Raw genomic sequence first — 21,232 nt, 5'->3', positions numbered from 1 at the left:
CAGGAGTAGGTGTGCATTGCCCCAGATGCCTACCAGCAATGTGAAGTGATGTGACTCTTGGCGAGTCATTTAACTTCTCTGAGTCCCAGTTTTTTCTTTTTTTCTTTCTTTTTTTCTTTCTTTTTTTCTTTCTTTCTTTCTTTTTCTTTTTTTTAGACTTATTTATTTTAGAGAGAGACAGAAAGAGAGCACAAGGAGGAGGGGCAGAGAGAGAGGGAAAGAGAGAGACTCTCAAGCAGACACTGCATTGAGCACAGAGCCCAACTCAGGGCTTCATCTCACGACCCTGAGATCACCACCTGAGCCAAAATCAAGAGTCAGCTGCTCAGGCACCTCGAGGCTCCTATTTTCTTATCTGTAAACTTCCTTGATAATATCATCTTGTCTCTGAAGGTTCATTCATTCATTTATTCAACAAATGCTTTTTGATCACTACTTTTTTTTTTTAGATTGTATTTATTTATTCATGAGAGACACAGAGAAAGAGGCAAGGACACAGGCTGAGGGAGAAGCAGGCTCTCTGCTGGGAGTCTGATGCGGGATCACGACTTGAGCCGAAGGCAGATACCCAACCACTGAACCACCCAGGTGCCCCTGATCACTACTTTTTGACACTACACCTGGGACTAGGCTATAACAGCCAACAAGAATCTCTGGCTTGGGAGCACCCAGGCCATGAGGGACATAGAAAATAAACACTGAACTACAATAAATGACACTATGTCAGAAGGTAATGTGAAGGAAAGTCAGGAAGGAAAGATAAGGAAGGACCAGGATTGAGATGGTGCCTGAGTAGGCCTCCCCAAGGGGGTGACATGTGAGTAGACTTTTGAGTGAAGTGAAGGAACAGACCCTGTAGATTTTGGAGGGCAGAGGGGTCCAGGTGGAGGGATGGTGCATTTAGAGGTCCTGGGGTGGCAGTATGCTTGACGTGTGTTCTGGTAAGAGGGAGGGGACTTGTGTGGTTGGAGCTGAGGGGGGAGAGGGCAGGAAATGAGGGCAGAGAGAGGGGACAGGGATTGTGGAGGGCTTTACAGGCCTTAGCACTCTGGCCTTTCTCTGGGTGAAACGAGAGAAGGGTTAGAGCACAGGAGGGGCTTGAGCTGACTGATGTTTTAAAATAATTCCTTTGCTGGCATGAAGAGAACAGACTCAAGAGGTAGTGGTGGAAGCAGGCAGATAATTAGGGGGCTGCTGCAGGCATCCAGGTGAGAGATGGTGTTGGCTTGACTGGGATGAGAAGGGAAGGATGAGAAGTGGTTGGTTTGGGGACAAATTTTGGAGGATTTGCAAGGGAATTGGATGATGGGGGTGGGGAAGGAAAGAGAAAACATGTTGGCTTCACTGCAGGATCCTAGAGGAAGAGAGTCTGACTTGGGGACAATAGAGGTAATTTGGCCAAATGAATTGGAGCTAGAGAGTCAGGGATTCCTCTTATCCTTCGTCTTTTCATCAAATAAACATCAAGTGGCTGATGTTTCAAATGTTATTGAGGGTACAGGGGACACCATGGTGAATAGGACAGATTTATGAAGGAGGCAGGTACTACATAAAAACTGTAGCCATCCTTCTCACAAACACTTGTATGCAGATGTTCATAGTAGGGTTACTCACCAGAGCCCCAAAATGGAAGCAAACAACCCAAATGTCCATCATCAGATGAATGGATGTACAAAACGTCATGGTACACCACGCAATGGAATGTTATCAAGTCATTAAAAAAGAATGACACACGCAGGGCGCCTTGGTGGCTCAGTTGAGCATCTGCCTTCAGCTCAGGTCATGATCCTGGGGTCCTGGGACTGGGCTCTGCATCGGGCTCCCTATTCAGCAGGGAGTCTGCTTCTCCCTCAGCTACCCCCCTACTCATGCTCTCACTCACTCTCTCTCAAATATGTTAAAAAAAAAAAAAAAAAGAATGACACACACTGTAACGTGGATGAACCCTGAAAACCTTATTCTAAGTGAAAGAAGCCAGACACAGAAGGCCATATGATTTCATTTGTATGAGATGTCCAGAATAGGCAAATCCATAGAGATAGAAAGTAGGTTAGTGGCCACCTAGGGCTAGGTAGGGGGGTGGTGGAATGTGATGTGACTGCCAATGAATGTAGGGTTTCTTTTTGGAGTGATGATGTTCTGGAAGTAGATAGTGGTGATTGTTACACCAGACTATGGATATACCAAAGACCACTGAATTACACACTTTAGAATGGTGGACTTTATGGTATGTGAATTATATCTCAGTTTTTTGGTGTAAGTGGAAAAAAACTTGTAGCCGTCCTAATTCCAGTGAGAGAAGGCCACAGTGTTGAAAGAAATGAAGACTCTGTCTGTTGGCATTGCTCAGACATGGGGCGGAGTTCTCCAGGCCAAGATAGGTGGAGAAGAGTGATGAAGGCAGAGGGACAGCAGTGCAAAGGTCCTGAGGCCCAGCAGAGACTAAGTGGAGGCCTATGTGGCTGGTGTACAAGAGGGATGGGATGGGATGTAGCATTGAGCAGGTGGGCAGAGGCCAGGTTGGTGTTTGTCCTGAGAGCACCAGGGAGAGCTTCAAGTAGGAGCGAGGGAAAAAGCCTGAAGGATGTAGATGAGCCAGCGCTCAGAGATGAGCAAGTGGAGGAAGGGGAGGAGTGTGGAGCCTTCCTGCTGGAAAATCTGAAGGGCATAGTGGAGTTCGGGGGAAGACTCTAGAAGGAGATGAAAGGCAGGCTTTTGAGAAGGAAAGGGCAAATTCTGTAGATAAGAAGGGGAAAGGCTGGGGCGTCTGGGTTGCTCAGTTAGTTAAGCAGCTGCCTTCACCTCAGGTCATGATCCCAGGGTCCTGGGATCAAGCCCCAAGTCAGGCTCTCTGCTAAGTGGAGAGCCTGCTTCTCCCTCTGCCCCTCCCCCTACTCATTCTCTCTGTTGCTCAAATAAATAAATAAAATCTTTAAAAAAGGAGAGAGAAGGGGAAAGGTTTGGGTTGGGCCCAGCCTGAGGGCATGTCCTGTGCTGTCTTGAGCTCGAATCTGCCTCCCAGTCACTTAATCTGACTGGGAGCTTCCAGGGCCCAGGGTTGGGCTGTCTCCTCTTTGGGGTCCCAGCTCCCCCCAGGCCTGAGGAGTTTGCAAGTGATGGAATGGGAAGGGGGGTGCGGACTTGCTACAGTGGCCCGCGTGCCTCCATTAGGGTACATCCTCCAGATTGTGCCCCATTCCTTTCGTGGCTTCTCCCCTAGGCCCTAGAGCACAGGCCTGTTCTGATCCCTCCCTGGGTCCCCAGTTCTGCCTTCTGTGGGACCTGGCCCACGAGAGTCATCAGGAGACATTTGCTAGTTGAATGAATAAATGAATGAATGAATGAATGAACTAGCAGACAAACCAGTCTTTCCTGAGCACCAATTGAGTGCCAGACACTGCTCTAAGTAATGGGACTACAGCAGTGTACAAAAGTCCCCTCTCCATGGTGTTCATATCCTAAGGGGAAATGGATCAGTACGCAAGTAAATATATAGTATTCAGGTATATAGATAGGTGGTGGGTGGGGGGTTGGGAAGAAATAAAGCAGGGAAGGGGTATAGGGACAAAGTTAGGGATAGCGCTCTTATATAAGCTGGTCAGAGTCTTTTGCTGAAAAGGTGACATTGGAGCAAAGAATCAAATTTGGTGGGTGAATTAGGCCTGCATAAATCTGGAGGAGGACATGCTTGGCAGCCTGTGCAAAGGCCCTGAGGCAGGACTGGGCTAGGAGGAATTTAGGGAGGAGGAGGAGCAGGAAGAGGAGGCTGCTGATGGTGGGGAGAGTAGGAGTTGTGGTCAGAGAGGGAACTAATAAATCTGTAGGGCCTGGAGGATGATGGTGAGGACTGTGCTTTTAGTATGGGTCAGATGGGAGCCACGGAGGGATTTGGAGCAGGAAGGGACAGGATCCCTTCAGACTACTGTGGAGAGACCAGAAAGGAGGAGTCTCACTTTGGTGGTTCTCCGACACCAGTGTGCCACCGGGGACCCCCTGCCTGCCTCCAGGCCCTGCCCTTGAAGAAATAGGCTTTAGGTTGTGAGTGTCCGCCAGATGCTGATGACAGACAGCCCCTGGCCTGAGCCTCAGGCTCACCCCCTTTCTGTGGGTCAGTATACTGACTCTAGTATACTAGAGTATACTTGGTCCACTATCTGCATTTAACACCTTTCCTGTGCCAGGACTATTTTGAGCTGTGGGGATGAAGCAGCCCTACTTCCTTGCCTTGACCAGAGGCCGAGGGTCCTCAACAAATCAGCACATACACCTTCTTAGGCTGCTGCTCAGGGATGGTCTTTGCAGCTGCGTTTGTTCGCAGCTGGTTGTTCCAAGAGACTATTTTCTCTCTCGGGTGGTGATGACTCTGATAGCACGAGCACCATCTAACCCAGCAAGCCGGATATAGAAGCTTTAAATGTTCCAGGAGCGCTTTGTGAAGTAAAGTCAGTGAAATTCATTTTATTTTTATTTATTATTATTTTAAAGATTTTATTTGTTTATTCATGAGAGACACAGGCAGAGAGAGAAGCAGGCTTCATGCCGGGAGCCCGATGTGGGACTCGATCACAGGACTCCAGGATCACGCCCTGAGCTGAAGGCAGACACTTAACCGCTGAGCCATCCAAGCATCCCTGAAATTCATTTTAATACATTTTACCTACACCAGTATGTTCATGATAGTATTTGAATGCACAGTTAGTATTTTATTTTATTTTATTTTATTTTATTATTTTATTTTAAGATTTTATTTATTTATTCATGAGAGGCACAGAGGGAGAGGCAGAGACACAGGCAGAGGGAGAAGCAGGCTCCCCTCAGGGAGCCCAATGCGGGACTTGATCCCTGAACTCCAGGATCATGCCCTGAGTTGAAAGCAGACCTCAACTGCCGAGCCATCCAGGCATCCCACACAGTATTTTAAAAATGATCCATGAGACAGTTAGTGTTCCTTCTCAATGAGGCCAAATTTTCATTGGCAATACTTGTTCTGTCTTAAAGAAGCCACAAAACTTGAAAAAGCAGATTCACAAAGTAGCTGAGCTGTTCAGAATGTACCTTGCAGTGACTGAATTGAGAATTGCTTTTTGCATTTTAAATCTATGGAAAATAAGAATTTAATCCCTCAGCACCAACTATGTGTCAAGAGCCCGATGGACCCATGTGGCTTGTGGCTCCCGCATTGAGCAGCATAGGGCCAATGTGTTCTGGATGTTTATGGTGGTCCAGAGTTAATATGTATCATCTGTCAGAACTCTCTTTGAGGACCCTGGGTTGTTGGGATTTGTGTGGGAGGCATAGCACAGGGGGTCCTGGTAGAGGGGAACATTTGTTACCTTGTATTGTAAACAGTAGCTGTCTCCCAGTGAGGTACTGGACCCCTTTGCCTGTTACCTCCATTAAGGCATGTCAATCCCTCTGCAGTGGAGGAACCTGGAGTTTTTAGGATGCCTTTTTTTTTAAGATTTTTTTTTAAATTGGAGTTCAATTTGCCTTTTTTAAGATTTTTATTCATTTATTCATGAGAGACAGAGAGAGAGAGGCAGAGATACAGGCAGAGGGAGAAGCAGGCTCCCTGCAGGGAGCCTGATATGGGACTCGACCTGGGACTCCAAGATCATGCCCTGGGCCAAAGAGAGATGTTCAACCCCTGAGCCACCCCAGCGTCCCTTTAGGATGCCTTTGGTGGCAGAGACAGACCCATCTGATGTTGCAGCAAAGGCTTTATCTCTCCTATCCCCGCCCCACTTGCTAGTGAAACCCCCAAGGTAGGGCAGATCTTTGCTCAGCAACCCATTGCCCTAACCTGCAGCAAGCCCTCTATTCCACCCACATGCTCCTCACACCTGGAGCTACCAGCAGAAGAGGGCCCTGCAGCCTCCCATGGCTCCCAGCACCCTGAGAAAACCCAGAAGAGGCTGGGAGGTCTGGCCTTGCCTGCTGCACTAACCTCCAGGCCCTTGCACTGCCTAGAGCACATTTCCTCTTATTTCTGCCACTCCATCTTTTGATCCTCAAATCCCAGGAGCTGTGTACCAGGAAGATTTCCTCCCCTGGGCTGATTCCAGCCTCCCAGCCCCCATCATGTTTGCATGTGTCAAAGTACTCGCTTGTCCCCAGCACCCTCCTTTCCAATCCAGGAGCTCCCCCAGAGTAGGGCTCGTGTGACTCATCTCTGAGCCTGGCCCAAGAAATGGTTGAGGATAAGAAATCCCTTTAAAATGCCCGGACATGGTTTCATGCCTCCTGTGATGGTGAACTCATTCCCCTGCCACTGGCTGGGCCTGAGTGCCAGAAAGTCCTTCCTTCCATTAACCCCGTTCTCTTCCAGCTGTCTTCAGCCCCTTTCTCCCATGTGTTACCCTCAGTAGCATCCATGTGCTATCTCTGGGCACCCAGGCTACTACTTGCCTCTAGATCCCTGCAGAGCCTGTGCCCTCTGCTAGGATGCTTTCCCTCCAAGGCTGCAGACCCTTCTTTCTGGACACTTGATGCTTTCTTCTCTTTGTGAATTCGGTGTTGTTGTTTTTTTTTTCTCCTAAGATTTTTTATTAATTTATTTGAGACAGAGAGAGAGCATGAGGAGGGAGTGACAGAGGAAGAGGGAGTTGCTGAGCAGGGAGCCTAACACGGGGCTTAATCCCAGGACCCTGGAATCATGACTTGAGCCGAAGGCAGACACTTAACCAACTGAGCCACGCAGGTGCCCCTGTGAATTCATTCTTTTTTCTTTTCTTTTCTCTTTTCTTTTCTCTTTTCTTTTCTCTTCTCTTTTCTTTCTTTCTTTTCCTTTCTTTCTTTCTTTCTTTCTTTCTTTCTTTCTTTCTTTCTTTCTTTCTTTCTTTCTTTCTTTCTTCTTTCTTTTCTTATTTATTTAATTCATGAGAGACAGAGGGAGGAGGAGGGAGAGGCAGGCTCCCTGGGGAGCAGAGGGCCCGATGTAGGACTGGATCCCAGGACTCTGGGATCACAACCCGAGCCAAAGGCAGACACTCAACCGACTGAGCCACCCAGACACTCCGTGAATTCTTTGTTATAGCAAAGTATATCAATTGTGCAGGAGGCAATATCAAATAGGTGTGGATAGTTAAAGACTATCAAAAAAATATGCACACACATATGTATATTCTCTAAATATTCTTCAGATTGTCCTTATCTGCTTGGTACAGTCTTTTGCATAGCTGATTACTTCTCTATGAACACATATTTATGTGTAATTTAACATACAAGAACAATAATTTATATCTGTATATGTATATATATGGAGATAGAATATGTATTAAAAAAGCCACAGAAGGATGCCTGGGTAGCTCAGAGATTGAGTGTGTCTGCCTTTGGCTCAGGTTGTGATCCCGGGGTCCTGGGATCAAGTCCCACATCAGGCTCCCTGCAGGGAGTCTGCTTTTATCTCTGCCTGTGTCTCTGCCTCTCTCTGTGTGTCTCTCATAAATAAATAAACAAAATCTGAAAAAAAAAAAAAAAAAGCCATGGATCCTAAATGTCAAGCTTGATGAACTTTTCCTGATTAAACACAGTTGTGGAATCAGCCCCCAGAGGCAGACACAACATCCCCCATCCCCAGTAGCTTCCTTGCTCACCCTCCCAGGCCCCTCCCCTGTCCCCACAAGAAGAAGCACGACTCCATCATCCAACACCATAGGTTAGTTTGCCTGTATCTCAAAGCTTTTTTTTTTTTTTTAAGATTTTATTTTTTTATTCATGAGAGACAGAGACATAGGCAGAGGCAGAAGCAGGCTCCGTGCAGGGAGTCTGATGTGGGAGTCGATCCCAAAACCCTGGGATCATGACCTGAGCCAAAGGCAGACACTCAACCACTGAGCTACCTAGGTGCCCCTTGAAGCTTTTAATAGTGGTTTAAATGAAGTCCAGAGAATGCTTCAATTGCTGTTCAAATGCCCATCTCTCTGTGATGAAGTTTAAGCAGATGCTTTTGTTTTTAAGATTTTATTTAGTCATGAGAGACATAGAGAGGCAGAGACATAGGCAGAGGAAGATGTAGGCTCCCTGCGAGGAGCCCGATGTGGGACTCAATCCCCGGACCCCGGAATCATGCGCTCTGAGCTGAAGGCAGACGCTCACCCACTGAACCACCCAGGTGTCCCTAAGCAGGTGCTCTGTAATTCATGGTCCATTTATAAAAGAGGGTGTTTTTTTCCTGGTCCCTACAGAATAGTTTTAAGGCAAGCTCTTGAAGCAGTTGGTGGTCATCCTCAAGAATAACAGAGCAGGCACACTGGTTCCCAGGGCCCACCTTGCACCCTTGCCTGTCCTGGGGCCTCCTCCTCCTGCTGCCACCCTCATGCAGGCCATCCACAGTGGTGTGGCTTCCTTCCGGCCGCCCTCACCCGGTGAACTGCTCCTGAACCCTCCTCACCTTTCAGAGCTCTCCTCAAATGTCCCCTCCTCCTGGCAGCCAACACCGAGGCCCCGGGCAGCCTCTGTCTGCACATCTCATTCAGGTGTGGGGACAGGACCCATCGCCTGTGCCCTCTCAGGCCAGGAACCCCTGGGGGCGGATCAGAAGGGCCAGGTCTGCGTGGGTCCAAGGTGCTCAGCATAGCCCCACTCAGGCCTGGCCCTTGGGGCTCTGGAAATGTGTAACTAATAAATGAAGGATCAGGTGGCCTGTGGGGCCACACAGGCCAATTCAAGCTCACCCTGAGGAACTGGCCCTTCCTCACCTGGGGCTCCAGAGACTCTCCCACCCTCATCCCCAGGCCCTCCACCCCCTTTCTGAGGATGGAGGCCCTTATTCATGTCTTCATGCCTTTTCTGAGCTTGGCACTCAGTAGGCCCTTGCAACATGGAGTTGCTGCCCAGAAAAGTGGCAGGTCCTCGGCCTGCCCTCTAGGGTCTCCTCGTGTGGTCTGGGGACAGGGGCAGACCCCAACACCGATGGCATGCGCTCTGTTGGAGGTGACACAGACCACATGGGAGCCCAGAGGAGGCCCTGGAACAGCGGTGTCTCAGACAGTGTGAGCCACACATGTGGTTTTAACTTTTCCAGTAGCCACATCCTAAAAGGAGAAAGAAACTAGTAAATTTAATTTTACTAACACGTTTACCTAATCTAAGATACCAAAATGTTGTCCTTTCAACATGTAATCAGTATTTAAAAAATTTTTTGATGAGATATTTTACATGCTTGTTTTTCTCCTACCCAGTCCCCCAAATCCAGTGTGTCTTTGCCACCTAAATCCCACCTCAGTTTGGAACAGCCATATTTCAGGTGTTCAAGAGCTGCCTGGCTGGTGGCCACCATATTGCACAGTGCAGCTCAGGGGCTGGTTGGCAGGAGCCCTGGGCAGGAGGTACTAATCAGAGAGGGCTTCCTGGAGTAGTTGATAGCTTCCCTGAAAGTTGGAGTTGAAAGTGAGGCAGGATTTCTAAAGACAAGGAATGCTCATACCCTTGCCTGTTCATTCATCCATTCGTTCATTGCACACAGCCTGCCAGGTGCCTGGCCACCTGCTCAGGGAGGTGGATGACACGGCCATAAATCTGAGCAGGCCTTTGTTCAAGTGGCCAGACATTTATTAAGCACTTGCTGTATGCCAGGTACTGTTCTGGAAGCTCCCTTGTGATGTTCCTAATCTGAAGTGGAAGCCAAGGGATGCCTGGGTGGCTCACTGGTTGAGCGCCTGTCTTTGGCCCAGGGTGTGATCCTGGAGTCCCAGGATTGAGTCCTGCATCGGGCTCCCTGCATGGAGCCTGCTTCTCCCTCTGCCTATATCTCTGCCTCTTTCTCTGGGTCTCTCATAAATAAGTAAATAAAATCTTTTTAAAAATGAAGATTGTACAGTAAATATAAATAAAAATAGTTACATGGTGTGAAAGATGCTAGGGAGGACTTTTTTCTTTTAATGGTGGAAACAAGGATAAGGCATTGGCTTGAATGAACTGGTCAGAATAGACCCTCTCAGAGGAGGTGACAAGAGCTAAGACTGAAGTGACAAGGAGATAACTTGAGAGATGGGCCCAAGCAGAGGGTATGGCATGTATTAGGCCCCTCCCTGAGATAGGAAGGAACATGGAGTGTCCATGAAAGTGGTGGAGGCCAGTGGGGCGAAACACTCAATAACGTGGTGAGGGGTGATATTGGTGGGATGGCCAGGGCAGGGCCAGAGGGCTAGGTAACCATGGGGTGGAGTTCCTTCCTCCCAGCAGGAGGCAAGGAGGTCAGAAAGGAGGCTACTGCAGTAATCTAGGTGAGTAAGCATCGGGTCTGGGTGAGGAGGTCGTAGGAGATGATCCCAGTATTCAGAAGGTCAAGCCAAGAGAACATGGCAACGGCCTGACTGGAGGTGTGGAATGCCCCGGTGTCCATTTGGATGTGCCTGTCAAGGACAAAATGGTGAAGTCTGGCTCCAGTGGAGCTAGGGGACATGACGAGGGACACAGCAAGCTGTGAGGGTGGCCAAGACCTGATCACAGTTCAGTGAGATTACCCTGACAGAGTTGCCTGGGCATCAAGAAACACAGGGAGCACAGGACCTGGCCTGTGGGGCCAGGGAGAGCCCTCTAAACTCATCCCATAAGTGGGTCTTGTCAGATGTGTAGGAATGTTGCACATAGCTTGGGGAGATGTTGGCAGCCAGGAGATGGAAGTAGTGGGTCTGTGGGCCTGGCGGCAGAGGACCAACAGGATGTAAGGAGGGATAGGACAGGAGAGGGCAAGCTCGGAACCTAAGGATCTGGCCCGGTGACTGGGAGGCAGTGGGACCTTCGTAACACTGGAGCAGGTTTTTCAGGAGATGCTGAACTTGGTGGGGATGTGGTAGGGTCCTGGGAGACAGCTAAAAGACAGCCGAGCCCTTCATTCATTTGTTCCCTCGTCACATATTTCTTGCCAGACCAGTTCCAGGGGCTGGTGGTGGAGGCATGACCATAGCTGTGGGTGGAGACAGGAGACCCCAGGGCAAGGACAGTTCGAGGACCACAGTGAGAGGAGGAAAGAGGGACAAGTTGGGGATCACCCCATAGTGTGTGCCAGGCTTCTCTTGGTCGTAAAGACCAACAAGCCATGGTTCCCACCTCCCAGCTAGAAATGGGGCCCAGGCTTGGCCTAAGCCCCGGGGCCCGGGGCCTCAGGGAGGAAGGAGTATGCCCTTCCAGCTGGAAGGACCTGGCCAAGGAAAGAGAGGACAGATAGTTCAACTGTCTGGGACCCTCATCACCTGCCCTGCCTTCTCCTCCCCAGGTAAGAGCAAGGAGGCAGAGATTAAGAGAATCAACAAGGAACTGGCCAATATCCGCTCTAAGTTCAAAGGTAGGCTGGAGGCCTAGATTCCTGGGTCTGAGGGAGGAGGGGACTGGGAACTAGGATACTTGGGACTTATAGGTATGATCCTTCCTCATCTGTTCCCCCCCCCTTCCTGCTCCCTCTGGCCCTAGGGGACAAAGCCTTAGATGGCTACAGTAAGAAAAAATATGTGTGTAAACTGCTGTTCATCTTCCTGCTTGGCCATGACATTGACTTTGGGCACATGGAGGCCGTAAATCTGCTCAGCTCCAACAAGTACACAGAGAAGCAAATAGTGAGTCTGGGGAGGAAGGGCTGGGGGCCTGGACTCCTGGGTCTGAGGAGGAGGGGGCTGGGGGTCTGGACTCCTGGGTCTGAGGGAGGAGAGGGCTGGGGATCTGGACTCCTGGGTCTGAGGGAAGAGGGGCTGGGGGCCTAGACTCTTGGGTTAGAGGGAGGAGGGGGCTGGGGGCCTATACTCTTGGATCTGAGGGAGGAAATTGTCTGAGGGAGGAAGTGGCTGGGGACCTGGACTCCTGGGTCTGAGGGAGGAAGGGGCTAAAAGTACAGACTCCAGGTCAGAGGATTGGGGCCTAGGATCACTTAGCCACAGGGTTCCCACCTTCCTCACCCAGGGTTACCTCTTCATCTCCGTTCTGGTGAACTCAAATTCTGAGCTGATCCGGCTCATCAACAATGCCATCAAGAACGACCTGGCCAGCCGCAACCCCACCTTCATGTGCCTGGCCCTGCACTGCATCGCCAACGTGGGCAGCCGTGAGATGGGCGAGGCCTTTGCTGCTGACATCCCGCGCATCCTGGTGGCTGGGTGAGGCACTGGGGACCCAGGTGGGCTGGGGTTTGGAGTGGAATAGACAAGGTTTAGCCACGTTCGAGGGTCAGAGAGCTTGTGTCACCTGCCCAAGACCTCCAAGCCAGGATGTGGGGATAATGCTGGGCTTAGATTCAGCCCTGTGATTCTCTGTCTTCATCTCACCAACCCAACTCAGTGGTGCAACGCCAACCCAACAAAGCCAATGGGGTGTCTGTCTGATTAACTGACCTTTAATATCTAGTATAGATGAGGTGATAACTATTAAGTTACACCAGCAACAGCCCTCCAGAGCTTCTGCATCTTGGTTCATTCATTCAGCAAACATTTGTTGAGCATATATGCGTGCAAAGTGTTGTGTTGTGCTGCTTGCTAGGAATATAGTCATGACCAGAAATGGACATGGTCATCGTCTTCCCAAACACTCATGGCCCAGAGTGGGAAACATTGAATGACTGCAGAGTGAAATGTATAATTACTCTTGGAACCATGCTGTGGAGCACAGAAGTCTGGAAGGACATTTCGTTGGACACCTAGCCTAGTCTGAGGGATCAGGGAGAGGTTCCTAGAGGTTGTAGCATCAGGCTGAGACCTGGGTAAGGAGGAGTTGCTGGCTGTGTGAAGGGGAAAGGCATGAAAGACACTGGAGTCCTGAGGCAGGTCATTCATCAAATATTTTTTGAGTGCCTGCAGTGTGCTGGGCACTGTTGTGGGTTTTGGGAGGCAGGAGGGAGAAGCAAGGACTGTTGTGCCCAACCTTGGGAAGCTTACATTTTACAGGAAGCTTAAAAGAGCAAATATATACATAAAAAGTAAGATGAGTTCAGATAGTGATAAATGCTGTGAAGAAAACAAAACAGTAGTAGGGGGCGAGGGAGGTGGTGGTGGAAGCTACTTAAATACACTCATCAGGGAGGGTCTCTCCAAGATGATGACTTGTAATTTGAGACTAGAATGATGAGAAGATAATTATTTTAAAATGTTGGACACCTGGGTGGCTCAGCGGTTGGACACCTGCCTTTGGCTCAGGTCGTGATCCTGGGATCCCAGATCGAGTCCCACATCGGGCTCCCTGCAAGGAGCCTGCTTCTCCCTTTGCCTGTGTCTCTGCCTCTCTGTCTGTGTCTCTCATGAATAAATAAATAAGTCTTAAAAAAAATGTTGGAGAGTATCCAAGTGAAAGGAGCAGCACATGCAAAGGCTCTGAGGCATGAGCTTTCTGTATTCAAGGAACCAAGAGATAGTCTTTGTGGCTAGAGTGCAGTGAACAAGAGATAGAATAAGGGGAGTTTGGATTTTATTCTAATTGAAATGAGAGGGGTTGGCATGTTTTAAGTTGGCACGTGACATGATTGGCTTTGTATTTTTATTTATTATTTTAAAAATATGTATTTATTCATGAGAGACACAGAGAGAGAGGCAAAGACACAGGCAAAGGGAGAAGCATCATGCAGGGAGCCTGATGCAGGACTTGATCCCAGGACCCTGAGATCACACCCTGAGCGGAAGGCAGATGCTCAACCACTGAGCCACCCAGGCATCCCAGCTTTGTATTTTTAAAAGATCACTCAGCTTGGTGTGGGAGAAGGTACGACTTATATTTCTGGCAACATGGTGGACTAGATTCCTGACTAATGCTCTTGCTGAAACGTATCAATGTGGGATGAAAGAGGAAAGGAAATATTCTTCAATGTATTCATGAGCTAGCAAGAGAGTAAGGAGCTTGCAGGCTACAAGCTAAGAGGAAAGATGAGCAGAGGGCCAAAGCCAGATTTTGCTTAGAGGGTGAACCTAGATATTGTTTTTGGGGCCCTGCAGCCTTTGGGAACAGGATACACAGCTTGTCCAAGGAGAGGCTCCAGAGGCCACACTTCAAAGTGAGGATGACCTAGAAATAAATCCCCTTGGGGGCTATAAGCAAAATTACCTGTTTTGAACCTTGGGTCAGAGCAGCCCACACACTGGTTTTCAGCCTGATTTCTCCCTACTTGGGTTGACTACAAATTCTTAAGCCAATCTTTAGTTTAAAGTGATTTAAACTGGTAGTAGCCCAGTGCCTGACAGAAGCAAGCAAGCCTTTTCTGGAGAAGCCTGCCCTCACCATAGATGAAGCTTCAAGTTGCTTGAGTAATTCAAGGTCAAAAATCTCACTAAACACAGGCCACAGGACACCATGAGGAAGAACCAGCAGAAAAGAAACTAGAAATAGCAGTTGAATTGGAACATTCATATACAATGTAAAATAAATATGTGTAATATGTTTCAATAAATAAGAAAACAAAAAACAAGTGTAAGCAGATTTGAAAAAGAAGTGGAAAAAATTATTTAAGTAGCCTGGCTTAGCAGCAGGATCAACAGAGCCAAAGCAGAATTAGTAAACAAGGAGTAGAACTGAGGAAACCAAAAAAAAAAAAAAAAAAAAAAAAAAAAAGAACTGAGGAAACCAATCAGAATGCAGCCCAGAGAAACAGAGATGGGAGATTCCAAAACAGAGGTTAAGAGTCACGGAAGATGGAGGAGGTCTAACATACTACTATTTAGAGTTCTAGAGGGACGCCTGGCTGGCTCAGTTGGTAGAACATGCGATTCTTGATCTCGGGGTCATGAGTTCAAGTTCCAAGGTGGGTGTGGAGATTACTCAATAAACAAAACCAAAATCTTTAGAGCTCTAGGGGAAGAGAAGGAAGAGAATATGACAGAGGCACTGTTTGAACGGATAATGCTGGAGAACATTCCAGAACCAGTGAAAGAGGCTTATTCCTCAGAATCAAGTAGCTCAAGAGCCCATATGCAGAACTAGAAACTGGGGTGGCGGTAGCGACACTGAGATGTTTGTTGTTGTCCAGGTCAGAGCTGATGGTGACTGGGACCAGGGTTGTAGCAGTAGAGGTTATCACTGGGTATGTTCTGGGAGTGAAGCTTACAGCATGGATTACATGGGGTGGGAAAGCAGGAGAGAATGAGCTTGAATAGATAGGTGGATGTGAAGCCTAGGGAGAAGCAGGGGAGCAAGAGGCAGGACCCAAGCTGGATTTTGCTCTTCTGGATATGAGGTGCCTATTGGACATCTGGGCAGAGACGTCCAGTAGGCAGCTGGACGACAGGCAGTTGAGCCAGAGAGGGAGTGTGGGAGAGACGTGGACAGAGCTCTAAAAATAGAACTCGAGCCACACACATTCTCCACAGTTCTAGTTGCCACATCAGACAAAGTAAAAACAAGCGGATGAAACTTATTTTATTATTTTAATTTAACCTGGTCCATCTAAAGTATTTTCATTTGGATACTGGATCGACATGAAAATTATCCATGTAGTGGTTTACTTCCTCACCACATGTGAGGGTAATGTACACACACCAGTTTCAATTGGCCCCACCTCCTGTGTCCAGTAGTCACATGTGGTTGAGGCCACCGTAGGGGACAGCGCAGGATGGACGGTGATTAAAGTTGTAGCCAGATAAAGTCCCTCGGGGAATGTGAGAAGTGACCTAAGGTCACTTGGTGGTGGCCCAGTGTGTCGAGGTCTGTGGCCAGGGAAATGGGAGGAAAGTGTAGAAAGGGCAATGGCTCAGAACTCGAAGAAACTTACCCAGAGGACGGAGTGATCAGTTGTGGCAAAATTGCCGGCCATCCCAAGCAGGCAGAACTTGGTGCTTGTGAGGGCCAAGGAAACAGCCAGTGTGACAGACTCATCTGAGCAGAGGTGATATTCCAGTTTCACACCAAGGAACGAATGCTTTGCCAGAGTGGGGGCCAGGCTGGGCTTATCTCAGTGCTTGGCTATCCTCTCGACACCCAAAACTTGGCCTTGACGGTGACTGGGGCACAGAGGAATATGTTTTTTTAGGCAGGTTTTTGTTTTTTGTTTTTTTTTTAATTAAGATAAAATTCCAAGTTTTAACAGTTAACAGTGTAAAATACAGTGGTCTTTAGTACATTCACGGTATTGTGCAGCTACTGCCACTAATTCCAGAACATTCCAATCACCCCAAAAAGAAGCCCCATACTCATTAGCAGCTCACTTCCCATTGCCTTTCCCCCTAACTCCAGACAGCCACTAATCTGCTTTCTGTTTCGTTGGATTTGCCTATTCTGGACATTTCAGATAAATGGGAGCATGTGATACGTGGCCTTTTCTGTCTGGCTTTTTTTTCGCTTGGCGTAACGTTTTCGGGATTCCTCCATATTGTATGCAGCTATACTTATTTCCTTTTTATGGCCCAATAATAATATTCTACTGCCTGGAGGGACCGCATTTTATTTATCCATTCATCAAAAAGTTTCCCTCTGACTCCTTTGAATAATGTACAAATACATTGTGTGAAGTTTGTTTTTAGTTCTCATGGGTAGATACCTGGGTGTAGAATTTCTGGGTCATTATGGTATGACAGCTTTTTTTTTTTTTTTTTAAAGAAGGGAAACAGTTCAATTTCCCCCCTTCACACCCCTCATATCCTCTCCATCTTCTTCTCCCTCCCTGTGCCCCGCATTCGATGGTCATTATTTCCATTGTACCTCCTTGTCCTTTGATACCTGGGCATACGCACCTGTGTTACATAGTTGTTGTTTTTTAATTTCATTTATTTATTGACAGAACTTGAGCAGGGGGAGGAGAAGAGGGAGAAGGAGAATCTCAAGCAGACTCCCCACTGAGCTTGGAGCCCAGTGCGGGGCTTTTCCCAGGACCCCAAGATCATGACCTGAACTGAATGAAGACCAATGTTTAACTGACTGAGCCACCCAGGCACTCCTGCATTACATAATTTTAAGCTTTACCAAAATAGTCATATAGTCTCTGTTTAAATTACCCAAGGTGATAAATAACTCCTATTCCTCCATTCAGTGTGTGGGTGGAAGTTCCCTTACACATAGCTGGAGGTGATGGTACAGGTCACCTCCCACAAGGGTTGGAGAAATACCTAGAACAGAGCATGGCTCGGGGTCAGTGCACATGACATGTGAGCTGTGAAGAGACCATTCCACTGGTTTGGGTTTTAAGTTAATGACCATCGGTCAGCGAACATTCTGGAGCCGTCACCTTGGACATGCACATGTGTCCACCTCAGGGTGGGTGTCCAGGAGCAGAATCACTGGGCATGTTCTGCATAGCTCCCAGTAGCATGCTGACCAGGGGTGGCCCCACTCCTCTTCTGAGGGCCTGTTCCCGTGACTGCATGAGGGCTACTGTATTCCTGGCCTGGCCAACATGCATGCATCTGCCTGGCTGGCAGGAGGAATCAGAGCTGCCTTGTCGCTGCAATTCTTGTTTTCTCTTGCACATCTGGTGAAATGTCTTTTCACCTGGCCTTTGACTTGTGCGGGTCATCCCTCATGGGACTTCCTCTGTGTCTTTTGCTCAGGCTTTGGTTGGGTCCTGTCTAGGAAACCCTTGACTTTGAGACCAGAGCCTGGGCTGTCAGGACATCCCTGCATGCCCCCTCTGTGCTTGAGTCTGTGCCAGCTTCTCGTCCACAGTGTCCTTTATTCATTCCCTAATTCCTCCTGAGGTAAAGAGTCCGAAAACAGTCTCAGCATCATAATACCACCCATCAGTGAGGGTCAGCAGCTTCCCTTGGAACTGCACTCCATCAGTCAGGACCTCAGGCATGCATGTCTGACCCTAGTTCCTCAGTTTGCCCAAAAGAGGAGATGAATGAGTTAGTCACACAGGGTGCCTGGGTCAGAGCAAAAGGGCTCTGGGTGGTGCTTTTACCGCTTTCCCCTCGATTTTGCTGCTGCCCTGCTTGTCACCTGCAGCAGCTTCATGTCCCCCTAGGTAAAAGCAGGGTCATTACCATGGTTCTTGATGCCTTGCATGGTCTGGCTCATTGTCCTTCCATCCGATTTCCCCACCTTTCCCCCCGCATTGCTCACTCACTCACTGCAGCCACACATAGGCCCGTGACTGCCCCAGGTCCTCCACACAGGCTGTGCCCTCTCCCTGGGTTGTGCAGTACAGAGATTTTCTGATTTTGCTCATTAAACCCAGTTCTCCACTCACCTGCCTTATTAGAGAGGCCTTTTTGCCAAATAGCATTCCCAGCGCTCCTTGTACCTGGCACTCATTGGTGCCATAGCACTGAAACCAGACAGTATCTGGTGTGTGCGCTAGGATACTGACTGCCTGGCTAGAAAGTAAGCTCTGTGAGGACAGTCACTTGGACCAGTGTGTTCACCTCTGAGCCTCCCAGTGGGCACAAAGTAAGTGTTTGGTAAAGGAATGAAGGAGCACAGCCAGGCTTGACATTTTGCATTGTTCTGCCGGTGGCCCCCAAGGTGACTGAGATGGAACCCATTTTGCAGATAAAAAAACTGAGGCTTGGTGGGTGAGAAGGGCAGCACCAGATTGGATCTCTGGTCCACCTGGCTCTGCCCAACTGCTGCTGGCTACCCTTCCTGAGGAGGACCAGGAGAGGAGGGGAGATCTGTGTGGGGCTGGGGTCGCACTAACCATCCTCCTACCCAATCGTGTCACCATAGGGACAGCATGGACAGTGTGAAACAGAGCGCGGCCCTGTGCCTGCTACGGCTGTACAAGGCCTCACCTGACCTAGTGCCCATGGGCGAGTGGACGGCCCGTGTGGTGCACCTGCTCAACGACCAGCACATGGTGAGCCCCCTGCCTGGCACCTGGAGACCCCAGGCTGCTGGCTTCCAGAGCCACCCCCAGTAATTCACCCACAGATCCTTCCACCGGACACCCATGGAAAATCCCAGGGACTGTCCACCCCTGCCCTGATTCCCACCTGGATGCCCAGGGCCCACCCCTGCCTCTGTCCCTGCCTCTACTCAGGCACATAGAGATCTTGGTCTAGTGTCCTTAGTACTTGTCACTAAGGACAAGTGACTAAGTCCCCGCAAGTGTCCAGAAACCCCCATATCCATCCCTGATACCCACCTGCCCCTGACTGCCCAGGGATCCTGCCCAGTGTCCCCATCACCCATCACCCACTCAGCCCTTGAGTCTCTGCTTTCAGGTCTACAGCCTGGACCCTTGTCCCCAGGCTGACCCCCAGCCCGGTAGCCCTGACTTGCCGCTTATCTGCCTCGGCAGGGTGTGGTCACGGCAGCTGTCAGCCTCATCACCTGCCTCTGCAAGAAGAACCCAGATGACTTCAAGACATGCATCTCCCTGGCAGTGTCCCGCCTGAGCCGGGTGGGTGTGGTCCCGTCGTGGGCTGCAGGAGGCCGGCCTGGCCATCTCTGTTCCCTGGAGCACCTCCCTGGTCCCCTCACTCTCCCAGAGAGGCAGCCCAGCACAGTGGTTACAAACTCAGCCTCTGAGCTAGGTTCATGCTGGTTCAGCCACTTCCTGGCTGTGTGGCCCTGGACAAGTGGCTTTACCTTTCTGGGCTTCACTTACCCCGTCTGTTCAATGGGAGACAGTACCAGTGCCCATCTCACAGTGTAGCTGCTGTGAGTCAGTCTATATAACATTAGTATGGGCCTGAGTATTGTGAGTGCCCAGGAGGTGAGAGTGGCTCTTCTAATATCCTCCCTTTTGCCCCACTATCTCATGCCTCTTCCTACTTTCCCTGCTGTTTCTCCTGACCCTCTTTCTCATATGTCTCCTTTCCTCTCCTTCCTTCTGCTCCTCTTACCACCTTCACCCCTGTCTTGGGAACATGGCCTGAGGCCGCCTGTGTGCCAGGCTCTGGGGACACAGATGAGTCAGACCCAAGCTCTACTGGAGCGCTCTGTCCTGTTGGCGGGAGGGGAAGGGGGGTGGGGATGTTGCAAGGCAGGCAGACCATCCCAGATTTTCCTAAAAGGGGTGATCTGTGCTGTCATGGAAGTAGTATAGGGCATTATAGACCTGAAAAGAGGCACTTTAACCAGCCTGGAAGTCTAGGAAGGATTCCTGGGAAAGGTGATCCCCTAAATTGACACTTAGAGTGAATATAAACATTTCCTAGGCAAGTAAGAAGAGGCCTGGATTCTCAGGCCAAGAGAACAAACATACCAGCTCATTTGATCGCTTTGTCATCCATTCACCATACCCCTGAATACTCCCGTATGCCAGGCTGGTCTGGGAGACCCAGACAGTGACACTGGAGGCAGGGCACATATGTGTTATCATGGCCGTGGCACAGGGCAGGGTGGGGATGATTCCTGGAAGAGGGATTTCCCAGGCTGAGCAAGAGTTTGCCATAAGGAGAGAAAGTCCCACACTCTTTTACTAATTTTCCCACATCTTCCCTGAGCCTTTCTTACGTCTGATCTTGTCTTAGGCCTAGAATCTAGAAAAGAGGCAGAGCTGGTTCTTGCCCCTGAGCTGCTTCCAGTCCTGGGGCACAGCGACAAGGACACAAGTCCACAGTGAACTGGTGTGATCTATGATAACTGGAGGAACCCAGATCACTGTGAGGCTACTGTTTGGATTAGGGGGCTCACTAGAGGGGATCAGATTGGCAGACTTCCTACTGGACAGCAGCATTACTGGAAAAGCCAGCGAGCCTTGGCTTAGGTCACTCACTGTGCCCCAGGCTTCCTCACTCCCCTCCCTGGGCCTCATATTTCTGCACCCCCTTGGGAAGATAGTGTTGCTCTGCCCTGCCCCTGTGCCATGCCCTTCCCTGTCCATGCCTCACCCCCTGTTCCGTCCCCAGATTGTGTCCTCGGCCTCCACCGACCTGCAGGACTACACCTACTACTTTGTCCCAGCACCCTGGCTCTCAGTGAAGCTCCTGCGGCTGCTACAGTGCTACCCACCGCCAGGTACCACTGCCGCTGAGCCCATCTGGGTTGGGACCTGGGGCCTCTGATCTGGTGGTGGGACAGCGGGGGCCAGGGCCTGGGGTCTGTCAGGATTTCTGTGAGGCTGTAGGTATGGGGGAGGGCAGCTCAAAGAATCAAATAGGTCACTTGTGTTTTGTTGCTCCCCTGCTGTGGGGCCAGGATCCCTGTGAAGACATGCTTGTGCTTGTGATCTAGCCCTGTAACATAGGGGCTTTTGTCACACCTATTTTGTAGGTGACAAAACTAAGGCTGGGGGAGGGGAGGTCCTTGGCCAGGGTCACCCAGCAGATGGAGGGGTGATTCTAGGCAATTCCAGGAGGTGCTGTTTGAATTAGCATAAGTCTGTTAGACATTTTTGTGACCTTGTTGCTCAAGGCCATAGCCATGGTGTGGATGATGAGCC

The 21,232-nt window shown here is 49.5% G+C and overlaps 1 protein-coding gene across 2 annotated transcripts in view; it reads left to right on the top strand.

The window, feature by feature from the left end:
* The window catches only part of AP2A1 (adaptor related protein complex 2 subunit alpha 1), a 32,464-nt gene that overhangs the window by 1,716 nt on the left and 9,516 nt on the right, over nt 1-21,232 (top strand). For both annotated transcript variants that reach the window (XM_049093445.1, XM_049093444.1), the window contains exons 2-7: nt 11,219-11,287; nt 11,413-11,555; nt 11,896-12,089; nt 18,571-18,700; nt 19,145-19,246; nt 20,700-20,808. In XM_049093445.1, the coding sequence (XP_048949402.1) occupies nt 11,219-11,287; nt 11,413-11,555; nt 11,896-12,089; nt 18,571-18,700; nt 19,145-19,246; nt 20,700-20,808 (747 nt within the window). The remainder of the gene's footprint in view (nt 1-11,218; nt 11,288-11,412; nt 11,556-11,895; nt 12,090-18,570; nt 18,701-19,144; nt 19,247-20,699; nt 20,809-21,232) is intronic.

This window comes from Canis lupus, chromosome 1 (assembly GCF_003254725.2).
Source record: "Canis lupus dingo isolate Sandy chromosome 1, ASM325472v2, whole genome shotgun sequence".
Lineage (NCBI taxonomy): Eukaryota > Metazoa > Chordata > Mammalia > Carnivora > Canidae > Canis > Canis lupus.
The sequence above is the reverse complement of the archived record's forward strand: the minus strand, read 5'-3'. Positions and strand labels throughout refer to the sequence as shown.